This window comes from Parasteatoda tepidariorum, chromosome 2, assembly GCF_043381705.1.
Source record: "Parasteatoda tepidariorum isolate YZ-2023 chromosome 2, CAS_Ptep_4.0, whole genome shotgun sequence".
Lineage (NCBI taxonomy): Eukaryota > Metazoa > Arthropoda > Arachnida > Araneae > Theridiidae > Parasteatoda > Parasteatoda tepidariorum.
In genome coordinates, this window is record NC_092205.1 from 20,875,811 (window position 1) to 20,893,319 (window position 17,509).

Genomic DNA, 17,509 nt, shown 5'->3' on the forward strand with positions numbered 1-17,509 from the left:
TATATATATATATTGTTTATACATTTAGTTAAACATAGTTTGCGTGAGTAAAAAAAAAGGACACTTTTTCAGCCGTTATTTCAAAATTAGACGACCATTAGAAGATTAACTGTGATGAAATGTCACGAAAAATTCATTTGTAAAAAGGGTTATGAAAGTCTATTATCCCATAAATGACTGGAAACTAAGAGTGTTCTATGTATCCTGCTGGCCACAAAGTGGATTGATCGTAAGACACGGTTCCCAGTAGATCACCGAAATCAAGCATTACTGGTAGCAGTCTGTGAGCGGGTGGGTGACCACTTTGCGAGAATAACCGAGGATACTCTGTATCGGGCCTGTCGTTAAACTGTTCTACCGTAAAGTGCTCGACTTCGCCCTCAGGGTGTTGAATTTCTAGAGCGGGGGAGCCTTCATCTCTGTAGAGGATCAAAATTGTGATAACATGTCTTCGGATAATCTTCAGGGGTGTTCCCCGGACTGTCCACAATTTTTTTAAGTGATGAAATAGCACCAAATGTGGCCCAGTATATTGGATACTGGGTCTAAAAAGAACACTAAAAATGCGTTCGTGGAATGAATTATAATTTGTTTATACCAAGTCGATGCTTTCGGCTGATATCTATTTTTTGATACTTGCCGTGTTAGCAGTTACAATAAATAAAGAAAAAGAATTTTTTTTTAAATTTTTTACTATGATAAACAGAACTATCTTGTTTAGATAAAATAAAACCTAACACCCAGATCGAGACAACCGGCAAAAATTATAAAAGTCGTAGTAAAAGATTGAAGCAAAAAATTATTTATACTAATTCTGAGACATGTAGAAGGGTGAAAACATTTGGGGGGGGGCAAATAATTTTTAGAACATATCTGATCATATATATATGATAATAATGTAATTCTGTTTCTTGAAAAATTTAAAGGGGTCCTGATTGTTCTGCTACGGACCTTATCTACCACCTAATTCCTATCTACCTAAATAAATATGTAAATTTTTAATTTTATAACCGTCGTTGAACAGCCGACCTATTTATGGGTTTGTGACTATCAATATTCACTCCGTAGCCTTGTAATTTTGAACCCAATCCAGAGGATAAGGGAATTTCTGGATCAAGATCGGGAGAAATTGGCCTAACCTGCAAGTGCGTTACTCGGAGAGGAAAACCGCGAAAACATTCCACAGTTAGCCCCGCGGCCAGGGGACTCTAACTCATGATCTGTAAGGATATTTTACCTCAGATTGATTTTGAATTGAATTTTTAAATTGAAGGAAATCTACCGAAATTCTTAAAACTGACCAATTAAATGCCTAAAATTACAATTAAATCGAAACTTTTAAAATTTCTAAAAGCCCTTATTACCAATTACCAACCATACATTCTGGTTTTAGGGCCTCTAAGTATGTATTCTTGTGTTACCACTTAATTCTTTTTTGGGGGGGGAAAAGAAAACGTTATGTTAAATGAACGCTAGGCTCAAACGGATTAAGTTTCTAATCGTTATGTTTTGATAAGGATGTTACCGCGACAGGAATGGCCGCTTAATTCTGCTATCAAAATATGGTCATTAAAATATCATTATACTTATGCATTCTCAAAGAGTGTCTGTATTGTGATAAAGAAAATAATAGTTTCAAGCGCAGGAAATCGGTTTACTTTACATTATTGTATAGTGTGAAAAATTAAAAACAGAACTCCAGAATAATTATGATGGAATTTTTACGTACTGGGGCGAGCATTCTTTATAGTGCAAAGATGTACCTTATTTGTGCAGACTTATTTGTAAATTATTACTAACTTATTTGTGGATATTATAATTTACCGTATTTTCTCGGAATATTTCACCCCGATTTATTTGGATAGTCACAAATAGTTTTATTTCTTAAAAAAAGTGAAATGTTTTTCTGGTATATTCTTTTATCTTTTCTGGTATGCAGCAGACTTTAGCTAAGTCATACGATCTAGCTTAGACTTTCTTTTTAAATCCTGATTCTGAAAATTTTGATTATTTATGGATGATTGATGAAAATAAGATTTTATTTTTATTATTATTATGTTTTCCTTGCCTCAGTTTCATTTTCAAGATGCTGCTGCACATTTTTTTTTTAACCTTGGAACTTTGAACTAACATATTTCTGTTTTTATCTTATCTGTTTATTACAGCTGACGTTAAGTAAACTTAAGATTCGAAAAATCTTAATGTCAGCCGAAGAAAACACGTGTTTGTATCATATCCGGGGCACAAAAAGAATGATTCTATTTATCACACGAAAAAGAATATCCTAGAATGAAATGACAGCCTATCTTTTCATTTTTTTCAATGAATTCAGTTCAACTGTCTGAAGACAGTTTGTTACTGGGTAATTCAATTTAGAGCTTTGTGAATTCACTGTTGAAATAAATGAGGATAAATTATTTGATTGCTGAATCATTTGATTAGCGAAGTAGATGTTTCTTCGCCTTGTTGTAAGTTCCTGTAATAAGATAATAAGCAGCCACTGAAATATAGAATCATTTTTCAAACAAAATAAACGTATCTTAGCAACTATCTCCGATTTAATTTGCGATTTAAGAAAAAGTATTTGCAGCTGCTCTTTCTCTTACCCATCAGTGCCTAGAGCAGGGATGCCTTCTTCAAATTATTTTATGATGTGGTGGAGAGTTTATTACTAAATTATGCAAAATTTTATAATATTCTGAAAATATTTTAAAAAGACCGGGATCCTGTTCTCAAAAATTAAAAAGATGCTGTAACACAAGTGTTTCATTATAGAAATTTATTTAGCGAAAACAAGATGATTCCGTTTACCATCATGAATTGATAATATAAATATTTATATTTATGTTATCAATTCATCTGAAATTCAGGGTTATTGAAGCTAAAGAATAAAGATAACAGAATGAAATATCCACTTCGTGTTGTTATAAACCGCTATATGTACCCACATTTGTGCATTCCCACCAATATTTGAGGTATTTACGAAGAGAAGTTTGTGATTTAAAGCAGATATTGTTTTGTTTTCACCGAAAGAGGTTTTACAATGCTTTTATCAGAACTTGGGAACGCAATTATTGGTTTAGCTGACCTTTTATATACAGTGCGCAAAGAAAAGTACCACCCTGAAGAACTTTTGATCTAATGATCGGATCTTCACGTTCCAAAACTCAATCTTCATAGTTCGAGGGGGTAAACTTTAATAAGCCAATTAATTAATGCTAACGATATTTTAAGTTGCTGAATCAGACACAAAAACGTACTTTCTAGGATTAGAGATTCCGTTTTAACGACGTATTCGGATTTCTGACCCCCAAAATATAGGGGGTAGCCACAATCTGGGAAATATGCTCCCCATAGTTTGGTCAGGAGAACGGTTTAAAACTTGGACTCTTTCATGCGAATGTCGTAATTTCTCAAGAACTTTTAAAACGAATTGTAAAATTTTTGGATACAATTACAAAATTCGTTTATCCAAAGCTAGCTTTACTCAAAAAAAAAATTTTTTTTTCAATAAATATTCAATATTTTTAATTATTTTATTTAATAATGGTCGAAGAAATTTTTAACTGTAAGGTANAGTTTTCAAAAGTACAAGATTTTAGTTACTATTCAAAATATAAGTGTTTCTTCAAAATTTAAAATTTATTTTTTCTAGAACATATTTAGAAACACTATCCTTTAAAAAATATATAAATTTTATGTATTAATTAAATTTCACATATGAATATAGGTTTTTGACATTTTCGACATTTTTGACAATGGGGTTTTTGACATGACGGTTTAAACCATGGTTTAAACTGTCAAAAACTGTCACATGTCAAAAACCTGCCAACCCTGATTAATGCTAACGATATTTTGAGTTACTGAATCAGACACAAAAACGTACTTTCTCTGATTAAAGATGCCGTTTTATCTACGGATTCGGATTTCTGACCCCAAAAATATAGGGATTAGCCACAATCTGGGAAATATGGCCCTCATGATTTGGTCAGAAAAACTGTCTAAAATTTGGACTCCTTCATGCGAATGTCGTCCTTTCTTAAGAACTTTTAAAACGAATTGTAAAATTTTTGGATACAATTACAAAATTCATTAATCTGAAGCTAGCTTTACACAAAACAATTTTTTTTCAATAAATATTCAATATTTTTAATTATTTTATTTAATAATGGTCGAAGAAATTTTTAACTCTAAGGTATAAAATTTTTTACATCATTTTAAAGAATGCAATTTTACAGGGCAAAATGCAAAATTTGAGCAAAATTCGTCAATTAGTTCCTAAGAAATCGAATTTTAATCATGCAATTTTTTTAAAATTCCATTTCTCAGGAACTATTTGACCGATTGTGCTCAAATTATGAGTTCATGCGTGACTACTCCGTATATTTTAGAAGTCAGAAATCCGAATTCGTTAAAAAAAGTTTAATTTATTCAGAGAAAGTACGTTTTCGTGTCTGATTTTGTAACTTAAAATATCATCTGTACTAGTTAATGGGCATATTTGAGGTCCCCCTATCAAACTATTGCAATTGAGTTCAAGAACGTGAAGATCCGATCTTTGAAATCAAGGTTTGTTACCACTTGAAAAAAATATTTCTTATAGCTTTATTTTTCTCTGCAGTTGGAAGTTGGGCTAATGCATTAATTAGAGTTGGCAGCATCCTGAGAAAATTAAGAAATATCTATTGAAAAATTTTGTGTTTGAAAATTCGAAGACGTAAAGATTTATTTTTCTCATTTAAAATTTTCAGAAAAGAAATTTCTAAGTTTTTATCTTGGAAAGGTAAAATGGCGAGTATTTGAGTATTCTTTTAGAAGCTTTACTGTCATTTTTTTTCGTTTTCTCAGGAGTCTGGTAACACTAACAAGAACCAAAATTATACGTAATTAATGCCAAAGCTCTCAAATTTTCGCTTTCATGTTTATTTAAAGATTGAATCGCCAAATGCAATTTTTTTTCAATTTAAACTCTAACTTAAAAAATAGATGTAGAAAAACTCGTAAATGATTTAAACGTCTGAAAAGTTCGCGAAAAATCGTCGAATGGTAGATATTAACTTATTAGTATCAATAAAGGGCCTAGAAATGGCAAAATATCTAAATATTTTAAATAGTGTGGCTTGGAATTGCAACTAAATTATAATGAATAATTTTTTGTTTTAGCAACGATTTTATGTTTCAAAAACTTAGAAATTTTGTTGTCCTTATTGTGTTATGAATTCTTTCATAAATGAAATTTGTAAATTATTTATGTATTTTAAAGAAGAAATTTCGAAAATCTGATTTGTTATTGTTTTATAATGAACCCTTCATGTACTTTGTTAGTTAATCTGAATAAATATTCTACTGACTTGCCTTCGTGGATGTCTTTTTGGAATTAGAGACTAAAAATCATTTGTATGTCATGGAGAGAAAGATCGCGAAATCCTACCTCAGTTAGCTTTTGCAAACGCACACGATCAATTATTATTTCACCCTAAAATAATCTGAGTATCGAATAAACTTAAGTATTAGAGTAGAGTGCTGAGTATTTTATTTATATATTTTCATTTATTGCATTTTATCATTGATGCCACGTTGCATTCTTTGCAGATGCCTTTCAAAGAAGTTTCACGGGATCTGCAGGAACTTCAGCTGTCTATAAAAAAAGCCAAAGAAATGAGAATCGTAAGTTATAGATTTCCCATTATCGTAGGGCTTAATGACTCGTTAAAGAAGTTCTTTAAGTGTCGCAAATTAATATTATAATGAGAAAATCTTTAATCAAAATTTGACGATTCATTATGAAGGCCAATTCGAAGAAAAACGTGATTGAAAGCAACAAAACCAGTTTGATTGACTGATAAAACAGAGGAAAAATAACAGAAAGAAAGTAGTTAGATACGTGTGATATAGTTTCTAAGTGTAATCGAATGTCGAGGTTTTTAATTCTTTCTTTACTGTGATTAACAGCTTGATTTCTTCACGGTAATGATTTGATCGATTATAAAAACGTTTTAGCTGGCATTTTCCTCTTCAGTAAAAATATTAATTTGTGAGCAACATTAAACAAAAATTGGGACTTCTATTTAACAATAATTGTGACTTATGATAAAAAAAAGCGTTATGGGTGGGATAAAAACGCTTTTTTTTTTTTTAAATTCGAAATTTAATAATGAATTAATTTAACAGTGTGGAAAGAGTTCTATGTGAGTTCAATGAAAATGGTCTTAAACATCTTTCGAATGAGAAAATAATTTGAGCTTACGCATTCATTTGCATTTCATTATGAGATTTTCAGTAAGCAGGAAACATATATAATACGTCTTTTACATTGTTATTCTAATACATAGTATATGCTATGGGTATAATAAGAAAATGTTTTTGATCAAATAATATCTTGATTTATTTTTGACCAAATGTTATACTAGTTCTTGCACAGTACTTGTAAGTTTCCAATTTTTAAAATTTTTTCTGTGTATTGTTAATAAATAAATAAAAGGGTACTACAAGTCATAAAGCTGTAATGGAGGTAGAGAAAGCTCACAGTTTTACTTTTTTATGTCTTTTGTCTATCCGCAACATCAGAGTCCCTCCTTGTCACGTGATCCCTCTCTTTCGAGTACTTGGGCGGAGAGAGAGAGCAAAAGAGAGAGAGAGAGAGAGAGGGAGCAAAAAACAACACAACATCATTAATCACTTAATTACTCAACTCTGGTGTAATATTACACATCAATTACATCATAAAACCTTGTTTAACGAACGAGTAAAATTACTTCATTAAATTTTTCTAATTGATCCACACAATCTCTATTTCTTAAATTATCATTTTTTCAATTGCATTTGATTGTTTTTAAATCCAGGTAATCGTTCAGATTAATATATTAACAATTGTTACATAAAATTATAAATTCTATTACAATAAATTCTATTTATTATCAGCAGGTAAGTGACATTTTCAGGGCTTTTTATCAATGAGGAGAAATAATATAAAGTGGTTACATCAATAGGGGTATGTTTAATATAACACAATTGTTTTGGCTTTTACTTTAAGTTTAATATAACTAATCGAAGTTTGTTTTGAGTATGGTAACTTAATTTTTATTTTATATTAGGTAGTAACAAATAAAATAAATCAAAGAATTATAAGCTCTTACCCCAATAAATCTAAGATAAAATAGTTCGTATATCACTTGTTTTCTTCTTACCTTAAATTTAGCCATTCTTAAAATGTCACTTACCTGGTTTATCCATTTTAAGCTATTCAAATGTATGTTGCCTATTTGTTAGTTAACAAAAGAACTATGCTTTTAATAAAAATTAATGCTTTTCTGAATAGCTCTTTTTTAGATTAATTGACTTAACTTTGTCTGAATCTCTGTGTTTGTAATTAGCAAAATTTCCTGCAACGTATTCAATATCTATTATTCTTTTTTAGTCGGCATCTAAAGAACTTCATTTATTACAAGAGCTTCTTTCTAAAGACACTCATGAAGAACATGAAATAGTCAATGAAAAAAAGTAAGTCTTGTTTATTTTATTGTTTAGAAAATTGTAAAAGTGTAAGAAAAGTGTAAGACGTTAATGTACGCAGCACTTTTATTTCATTACTTTTTAAACATGTTCAATGGATGCGAAAACTTCGTTAATAAATTTTGTATGAAAATTATATTTTATTCTGCATAAAATATGCTCGAGCTAAATATTTTTCTGTTAGAAAATTTAATTTCTGTAAAAAATCACAATAGATTTAAATTTTGTATCTTTGGACGTTAAACCCATTAACTGGATGCTTGTTTGCGCTGTTGCTTCCTTCACCCCATCCCCCACTGCAAGCCACTAAACATGTTAATTAACATATATCAGAGCAAATATTTGCACTGATATATGTTAATTTTATACGGCGATATCTTTTGATTAACTTGGCAACTAATTATGAAATTTCGTAAGAAAACATCTGGTTTTCTGTACAAAATGCTGCAAACTGTACATTTCTCTCTCCTTCTTTTTTTATATTTTCAAATCGTCGGCTATTTCTGGGGAATCTTGAAAGAGAAGAAAAATTAAGAAAAAAAATTCGAATTTTATTATATTTAACAGGTTGTATAAAGTTTCCATGACCTCGTAACTCGATTTTTGCTTCAAATCTTAACCTCCCCCTAATTTCGATTAATTTAATTTAAAAACAATGTGGAAAAGTCCTATATATTTATTTCTGAAACAACGTTGGATTTGTTCTTGAAGATTTTTTTTTCCAACCGGACCTTGAAACCTAAATGGGCCTCATTATCAGATCAAATAAGTTTACTGCTTATTTCGCGGAAATATGATATGGAGATATGGATATTTTATAGACTTATTTTTTTCAACAACAATGCAAGGCGCTATTTGCTCTAAATGCTTATTTGATGTAAGTTAAAAAGAGTAAGTTAAAAGATTTAAAAAGAGGAAGAGTACTGTTATTCATTCTCCATGACTGTTATCGTTCATTCTGTTATGGCAGAAAAATGAATAATTCTATATAACCCAGAAGACTATAATCTTAAACATAGATATTAGAGATTTAATTTAAATTTTCATCTGGATCTAATTATAAATCTGAATCTTTTAAAAGTGGAACTGGAAGTTATTAAACCTGTAGCTTACGCTCAGAAAACTGGTGTAAATTTTTTCTTAAAGTTTTAGAAATATTTCCTTTTATTTGAGCATACATTAAATTATTTGTTTGACTACTAATTTTTATTTTAATTTTTAAAAGTCAATGGCTAAATTTTATCATCGTATTGAAAGATAAATAAGACGATCACGATGGTTTATCGTTTATCTGAAATAATTTAGATTGCTATCACAACGTAGTCATGATACTTAAATGTTCAGTTAAACAAGGCAAAATGACTTGCACTACAAGTTTTTTTTTCTTTTACGAGTAAGTTACAGCCCTAGTGAAAGTGAAATGACCGTAGCGGGAAAAAAAGGAACAATTTTGTCTAGTGTTCTAAATATGTAGTATAGATAGATATACCGTAGAATTATGTTTACGTTTGAATAATTAATATTTTGTTGTAAGCAAAAAAGTCTAAAGACTTCTTTTTTTCTATAAAAACTAAGAATCTATCTTCTTATTTTTCCCTGCACTATAAACAAGCAAAATGAAGTAACCCCTGTCCCTCCCCCCAACTTAAAGAATAATAGATTACTAATAGTAAAAAAAATTCTTACATACAAATTTATAATTAAATATGCATTTGTTTTTTTTTTCAATTTTAGTCAACATTTTAATTTTAAAAACAAATTATGCAGAATTTTAAAGCTAATTTGTGTAATTTTAATAAAATATTTGTACTTGGCATCTTTGTTTCTTCCATAAATAGTAGGAAATTTTACCACCTATTTTTTTTCAAGCATTATTATTATTAATTTTAGGAAGAAATCTTACATGCATTCTATTATTTTGTCCTATTCTACATTGCCTCTTGGGAGTCCTGCCCTACTACATTTTCAGAACCATTGAATTACTCTATAGATTTGCTTAGATTATTTTAGGTCTCAATGAATAAGATACAGCATGTTATTAAGGTTTTTTTTAATGTACGTAATTTGTAATTATAAACATATTAAAAATTAGTTATGGCGTTTAAAATTCAAAACAAACCTCCATGTGAAGGATATGTGGGTTAGTTTGAAAGAAAGCAGCCTTATACGAAGGCGAGATTGCTCAGATATAGCTAAAAAATTACCTTATCATAAAAACACGATTCAAAATTACTCGGATGCGTTAAGATTTTTTTCCTATATTTATCTTATTAAAATTAATTTTATTAAACATTTTGTTGAGGTTATTTTGTACTTCGAAATAGTGAAACGAATTTTCTGTTGTCTCATTTTATATTATAGTTTGTGCTAATTCTCATTATGGCCCTTGTTATATTTTTAAAAACTATTTTTTAATGTAGTCGTAATGTTTTTAATATGATAACATTATAAATAACTATAAAATACCAAGTTTCTCGAGTGTCAGCTTATAATATATCTATATTAAGAAATTTTGTCAAAAATGAAGTATAGCAGTATGTGCATTCGGGTTCCTCAACTTAATTTTTATTTAAAGGAGGGAGAAAAAAACGCTGTCGGAATCTAACGAACTTATTCTGAGTAAAGTGGAACTGACATCAAAACCAGTTTGATTGCCGGAAGAAACAGAGAATAGTTGAAAGGTTTTCATGAGATACACTTCTAAGTTTCATCCGTCAATTAAACTGGTTTTATAGTTTTCAATCTCATTTTCATTGTTAGTGATTCTTGAGATTTCGATAGCTTTTTTGTTTCCTACTCGCTCAAACAGTAACTTGAAGACCCCTGCTATGACTGCTTTAGATTTCCTTTTACATTAGGATTCGTAAAATATGCATTTAAGTCGGTGATTATCACAGCATAGATTTTCTAAAAACGAGTTTATTATTTTAATAAGAAATAAATTTTTCTTTCAGCAGTTTTTCTATTTCTCAACAAAAATATCAAAACGAGAAAGGAGATGGAGAAAACAAGGATAATACGAGAGAGGTTAGTATAAATAAAATGATATATTATCTATTTTGTAAGGAACCTTATATGCCATCACAAAACCGATCTAATTTCTTTTCTCCCATTGGTAACAATGAGCTGAAACAAACTGAGTTAATACGTTGGGCAGAAAACTTGTTCTTCTAAACGAACTATGTAATATGTTTGATTTGTCCCTTTAATGTATGTAGGTTACGTAATAATTTAGAGCGTTTTGAAGTTTTAATTAACTGAGAAGAAACAGGCGTCAATGAGGCAGAATAGATCAATGAGGCAGAATAGAATCAGCGGAGATTGGGCAGAAATACCTCCGAAATAAATGCAGGCCATTCTAGGGGAGATCTTTTAATTAAATCTGTTCCTGGTTGGTAGGGCACTGGGCCCATGTCCAAGAGGTTGTGGGTTCGATCCCCACCGNATATTTATGTGAAGTCGCTTTTTCAGCTTTCGTGGACATTAATTCGAAAAAGAAACAGATTATTGTACGTGGAATCGCATCTCAGACTAAAATTGACCACAAGAGAAACAAATTATGATAAACTGTTATCACAGCAAAAACAATATCATCCTTCTCGCTGATGCAAATAAACTTATTAACACAACTTTATATCAAAGCATAAAAATAAACATATTTTTAAAAAAATACATTAATTTTTTTTATTAGTGGTACGCAGCATTACAAAAAATTTAGAAGGGGTACACAAAAGTTGTAAGTTTGGGAAACACTGTTCTAAACGAACTATGTAATATGTTTGATTTGTCGCTTTAATGTATGTAGATTACATAATAATTTAGAACGTTTTGAAGTTTTAATTAACAGAGAAGAATTGGGCGTTTCAATGAGGCAGAATAGAATCAGCGTAGATTGGGCAGAAATGCCTCCGAAATAAATGCAGGTCATTCTAGGGGAGATCTTTTAATTAAATCTGTTCCTGGTTGGTAGGGCGCTAGGCCCATGTCCAAGAGGTTGTGGGTTCGATCCCCGCCGGCCGAAGACTCCATGTGTAGTAAATGGTGACTGATGCACGTTAAATGTGTCGAGTCGCAAAGTCCTGCATGTTCTCATAACAAATTAATACCTCTGGGGGTAATGATTCAGGAGTTTCCTTGTCTTCTAGATTGGCTCAAAATTACAAGGCTACGGAGTTGAACATTAGTAGTCGTAAACCCAAAATTGGGTAGGCTGTTCAACGACGGATATAAAATTAAAATATACAATTCTTATTGAAGTATCAGCAGCCTACAACTCAACTCTACAATAGTTGTATATTTTGATTAGACATGTTGTAATTCGAATTTTGATTAGGTTTCCAAAATTATTGTAAATATCGTAATTAAAGCGTTTTCCTTTCATAAAATTCCATAGTATTTATTACGAATCTTTTAACAATTCTGTTCCTGCAAGCCGCCACGGCTCAGGGGATAAAGCATTCGCCTCCCAATGAGTGACCCGGGTTCGATCCCAACGATAGCTGGTCGATTCGATTTTCGCACCGGCTCGCACCGACCACAGTGCTGACGTGAAATATTCTCAGTGGTAGACTGATAACGGGTTAGAGTTCTCTTGCCTTCAGGGTAACCGTGGGAGGTACCAGTGGTTTTCCTCTGCATGTAACTGAAATGCGGATTAGTTCCATCAAAAAGTCCTCTACTAAGGGAAATTTCTCCCAATACTTGATCCAGGAGTTCCCTTGCCTTCTGGATTAGGTTAGAAATTATAAGGCTACGGAGTTGAACATTAGTAGTCCTAAATCCCAAATTTGGCTAAGGTGTTTTACGGTTATAAAGTAAAATAAAATTATGTTCCTGCTGTATTCCTAAACTCTTAAATTTACAATTGTATAAGCTGGAAAATTCTATAATTTTTAGGATAGCCCACTATTATGTCCCTTATAATGAATGACATTGCTCGCCCTCTAAAACTTTCCATTTTAATCCTGTTATATTACCTCATTAAATGTTTTTTTTTTCTTTTCGTTTTTCAACCCATTTCTTTGGTTTCCACGTATTTTACTAGTTTCTGCTAGAATAAAGGACTTCAAACTGTTTCGTCACCTAACTAATCGTTGTGAATTATCTGTTGCATAATTTTAGTACTTTATTTTAAAAAAGAGAACTACAATTCATACAAACATATTCTTGGAATAGTATCACATGTATCATTCCTGGATTAGTGTCCAATAAACGAGCGAAACAATCCGAAAGGAAGAGTGAAATCAACTAGACTTAACCTAGCAGGAGACGATGGTTCAGTGTATAAATATATAAAAAATCTGTGAAACAAAATTAAATCTAAGAACAAAATCAGTTTAATCATTATGTTTACTTCACAATTGTCCTTTTTTAGTTAGGTGCCAGTTTTAGTCTTTTAAAATGTTTTAAATGTAACAAAAGTTTATAATTATTTAAAAAAAATTGTTCGGAAAAAATTGTTTTTAGACATAAATTATGTTTTTTATTATTATTTTTTTTGCGAAATCGGAATTTTTATATTCGTTTAATTTTTTTCCTTAAAAATTTATTTATTTATTTATTTTTATACCGATTTCTTATTAACAGTGGCAGAAACATTTTATGTTTTCTTGGTTTAATATAGTTAATTTAATAAGAATTTGACCGCTACTAAGCATAGATTATTTAAATAAACGGAAAATAAATTGTTATTTGCTAATATTTGTTACCTTAACTTAGGGAATTAATTTACAAAATGGTAGTAAAATAATAATTAAAAAAGGAAGTAATTTTTAAAAATTATGTTATTTCTCCAACATTCAACCCCTGACCCTGAGTATAGACATGTAGACTTCTAAAGTTAAATTGAAATTTTTATATCTTAATAATTGGCAACAACATTATGTAAAGATTTTAATTATAATATTATATGTAATATTATGTAAAAATATTGTATCAAATAATTTAATGTTCGCATTAGTTCAAACAGCATATTTCAGGCATGTAAACTGCTCTGCTTTCCATAAATTTTTTTTATAATAGTAAAAAGAAAAACTTGTAGAATAAAAGACCAATTTTATCAACTCATTAATCAGTTTCTCTCGATTTTTTTTTATATTGAAGTGATACAAAAAGTAACCTTATGCAGGGGTCTGTCCAGACATTTTGTGAAAGGTCCGTTTTTGTAAAATTGTGAAAAAATTACTCGTAATTTGTGAATATAAAATAAACGCCCTGCTTTTATGAATTTGTGCAAATAGGGTCCGGTTACTGCAAAAAATTTTTCAAGGAGTTTTTAAATTGTGAAGAGATACGGGATTATGCTCAGCACTGTAAAATCGTAATGAAAAAATTAAATTTTCAAAAATAAGCAGAAATTGCTGCTTTTAAATCAGAGATGCAACTTGCAAATAACTATTTGGTATTTAGCCTACACTGCTAAATGCAGAATATTCATTTCGGACGAATAATGGAAGAAGCGTCTGCCGAAGTCAAAACTTAATTCGTTTACATCCATCTTTCTTGTTTTCCCCTCTGGGAAAGGTTTATTCGATAACAAAACAATAATCAAGATAAACAAATTTGTGAAGGGTCCGATTAAAAGATAAATTATTTTGTGAAGGGTCCGTTTTTAAGTTAAAATATTTTGTGAGGAGTCCGTTTTTATGAAAATATATTTCATAAAGGGTCCGTTAACGGACCCAAATTTCTTCTGAACAGACCCCTGCCTTATGGAAAAAGTGGTATCCTATATTAGATTGAGCTGTGTTAGCTCTGGAGATATAGCGTTGGCCTTCCAATGAGGTGATCAAGGTTCCAATCATAGCGATGACTGGTAGATATGAATTCTGTACCTGGCTCGCGTTGACCACTATGCTGACGTAAAATATCCCCAGTAGTAGACGGATCATGGGTTAGAGTCCTCTTGCCGTGGGAAGTTTTCGTGGTTTTCTTTTCTATGTGACCCAAAGTTCCCTCAAAAGTCCTCCACGAAGGGTAGTTTCTCTCAATGCTTGATCCAGGCGTTCCATTGTTTTCTGGGTTGGGTTTTAAAATAAAAGGCTACGGAGGGGAACTTTGATACTCGTGCACTCAAACTTGGGTCAGCTGTATTAAATTTAGTGGTCACTTTCTACTGTTAACCATCATTTCATTTCAAAGGGTCTCAGCTATCATTAAACTTGTTGGTTTAGTCACAAATACCAAAATTATTAAAAAACGATGGTGGTTGAATTTTTTTTTAAATTCTCTTATACAAATGATAATAATCTGTTATACAAATGATACATTTTTGGCGGAACGAATGGGAGTACATATATAAGTTGGCGACAATGAGATAGGGGAATAAGCATTTATTTCGGCCATTATTCTTTTTGAGGAACGTACTTAATAGTTGTACAGAGTAGTCACACTTTGGGAAAAATTTAATAAATGGTAGACAAGAATGGGCTTTACAAACTGTTTTAAACTTATTTATTCCTGTTAAAAATATTTTTAAATTAAAGGAATATATAGGTGCTGAACAAATTTGGGAAGGTTCCGATTAAAAGATAAATTATTTTGTGAAGGGAACGTTTTTAAGTTAAAATATTTTATATAGAAACACTTTCATAACTCTATGCAAATAATCTATCTTTTGGCAAAATATATTTTGTGAGATTTCAAATGACGAAACTGTTAGCAGAATTTGAAAGATCATGTTTGAAGCTTTTAGAAATGGTGAAATTTAACAATAAAGAAATGTGTTTCTCTGAAAACCATTTACAACGTTTAGATTACTAGGTTGTTTTTTCCTTAAAAAAACCATGATCTGTTTATGTTATTTATTTTCTGTTTTTGTTTACACCAAAAAACAAAATCATAAATTGATTAGATGCTGCTCATGATCTGAGAATTCAACTGTCAGACATAAAATCTAAAACAATAATTGCTAAAAAAAAATAAATAAAAATTTTAAATTTTTTTTTTACAAAATAATTAGTTTTCTTTCTCGGTTAATGTGATCACAACTGCTAATGAAAGTTATTTCCAGAGTAAATGTTTCATCAAATGAAGGGAGAGGATTTAGGTTTCGTAGACGCAAAAAGTTGGAAACCTTTGGTCTGGATGACTTCGTTAAAACTGACCATACGAATTCCTAAAATGAAATTAAAGTAAATTTCCAATCGATTTATGGAAAGTTTGTCACCATTTTTTAAATTTTTCCAGACCGTAGTCCCCCTACTGTGTAGCGAAACTACAATAACTTGATAACTTTTTTTAAAATTTTCATGACCTTTTTCAACATTGAAAAATAAAATCACAATAAAGGGGACACTAAATGTTCAAAACAAGAAAGTGCAATTTTTGTTCGCCCCTATTCAAATTTTAACAGAATATTGGTAGTATAAAAGTCTGTGTACAATGTTTCAGAAAAAAATAATAATTAGTTTTAAAGTTATATCTAAAAATATGACTTTTAATTGTTGATAATTGAAAAGGTCCCTGCGATCGAATTTTTAAAATTTTTTTTTTTAACCCAAATACTTTGTTTATGGGTATTTAAATGAGTTTAAGTGGGTATGACAACCATATAAAAATATAATGTACCCAGGCATTACTTTTTTATTTTGTAACTAAAAATTTCTTTGAAAAAAACGTTTAAATTATGTTGGTGGCTTTAACATTAAACAAGGTAGATCAAAGAGTGTCTGCATTTTTTTTTATAATAACTGGTACGCAGAGAACATTTTAGAAGTGAAGATCGAAAAATTCCATTAAGAGAAAAAGCAACTTCGTCAACGGGAACTACCTGTTGATGTACGGACATTTACAAATTCATTATCTCATAACTAGGTTAGAATAACTCTGATTTAAGTATGGTTCATTGCATATTACTAGTAGAATATGAATTTTTTTTTAAATTTCTAAAACCAAATAATGGATTTTTGAATGATTTTTGTCACTCTGAACGTCCAGTAGTGTTCCCTTACCCTTTACATATTCTTACATTATTATAAATATTTATATCTAATTTTGGTCAAAATCATTCAAAACCAATTTCCAACAGATGTTTCCGTCACTTTAAATATAAAATCTTTCTGAATAACCGGATAACAGAAAAATAAATTTAAATATTTAAATTAAATTTTATACCTAATAGAGCTCTAGAACTTATGTACAATTAATTCATTTTATTAGTGAGTCAGAAAAAAAGGGCTAATTCAAAGCTTCAAGCGAATTCTTTTCTTATAAAAGAAACTAAATAGAAAAGCTCCTCAGAAACAGATGACCTTTATTTTGGCGTACAGTTGGCGAAATCTCCTAACTTTCCTCGAATGGCAACCCTGTAATGGACATTAACAAAAGCTGAATGGCGATGAAATGATGACATGCTTGTTTTTTTTCCACGATGTCGTTTCTCATAATAATTCAAACAACGTAGTTTAGTGAAAAGTTGTTTTTCTCTGTAAGATTCCAAAAAGATTCTTCGTGTTTAATTTGTAAAGAATCATGTCTCAAGTATCTCCACAATATATTCATTTCAAGACCAATCTGCTGTGTCATCGAGATGTATACAAACGTCTGGCGGACATGCGTAAGGTAAGGGAAATTTTTATTTGGAGAAAAAAAATAGAACCACGTGGTTCACGAAACTGGGCGTAACTCTGACTCGCCCCAACCAATTGATTTTAAGAAAAACTGGTCGATGATCAAAACGAAAGTTGTTTGATTCATTTTTTTTGTTGTTGTTATTTTCCACATTTATTATTCTATACGTTTTTTTAAAAAATTCTTTTATTTAATTTTTTGCATTATTAATTTTCGTAGATATAATTAATCGTGTATGTACTTTAGTTTTGCTTCGTTTCATCAAATTATAACATTTAAAGTAGACAATTTTAAGAATAAATTTTTAAAATATAAAATTACCTATTTTTTGAATACTGAAAATGGGCGCCTATTTATGAGGGTTTGGAACAAGTCGACTGTTATTTCCAATTTGTATATTTTTGAAGCGAATAAGCTTTTAATCAAG

General features: G+C 30.3%; 1 protein-coding gene across 5 annotated transcripts in view; it reads left to right on the forward strand.

Annotated features, from left to right (window-relative positions):
• The window catches only part of LOC107455284 (serine-rich adhesin for platelets), a 74,160-nt gene that overhangs the window by 42,802 nt on the left and 13,849 nt on the right, over positions 1–17,509 (forward strand). For 4 of the 5 annotated variants that reach the window (XM_043046951.2, XM_043046950.2, XM_043046952.2 and 1 more), the window contains exons 5-7: positions 5,593–5,667; positions 7,418–7,500; positions 10,467–10,539. In XM_043046951.2, the coding sequence (XP_042902885.1) occupies positions 5,593–5,667; positions 7,418–7,500; positions 10,467–10,539 (231 nt within the window). The remainder of the gene's footprint in view (positions 1–5,592; positions 5,668–7,417; positions 7,501–10,466; positions 10,540–17,509) is intronic. The other variant, XM_071177275.1, reaches the window with a different exon arrangement.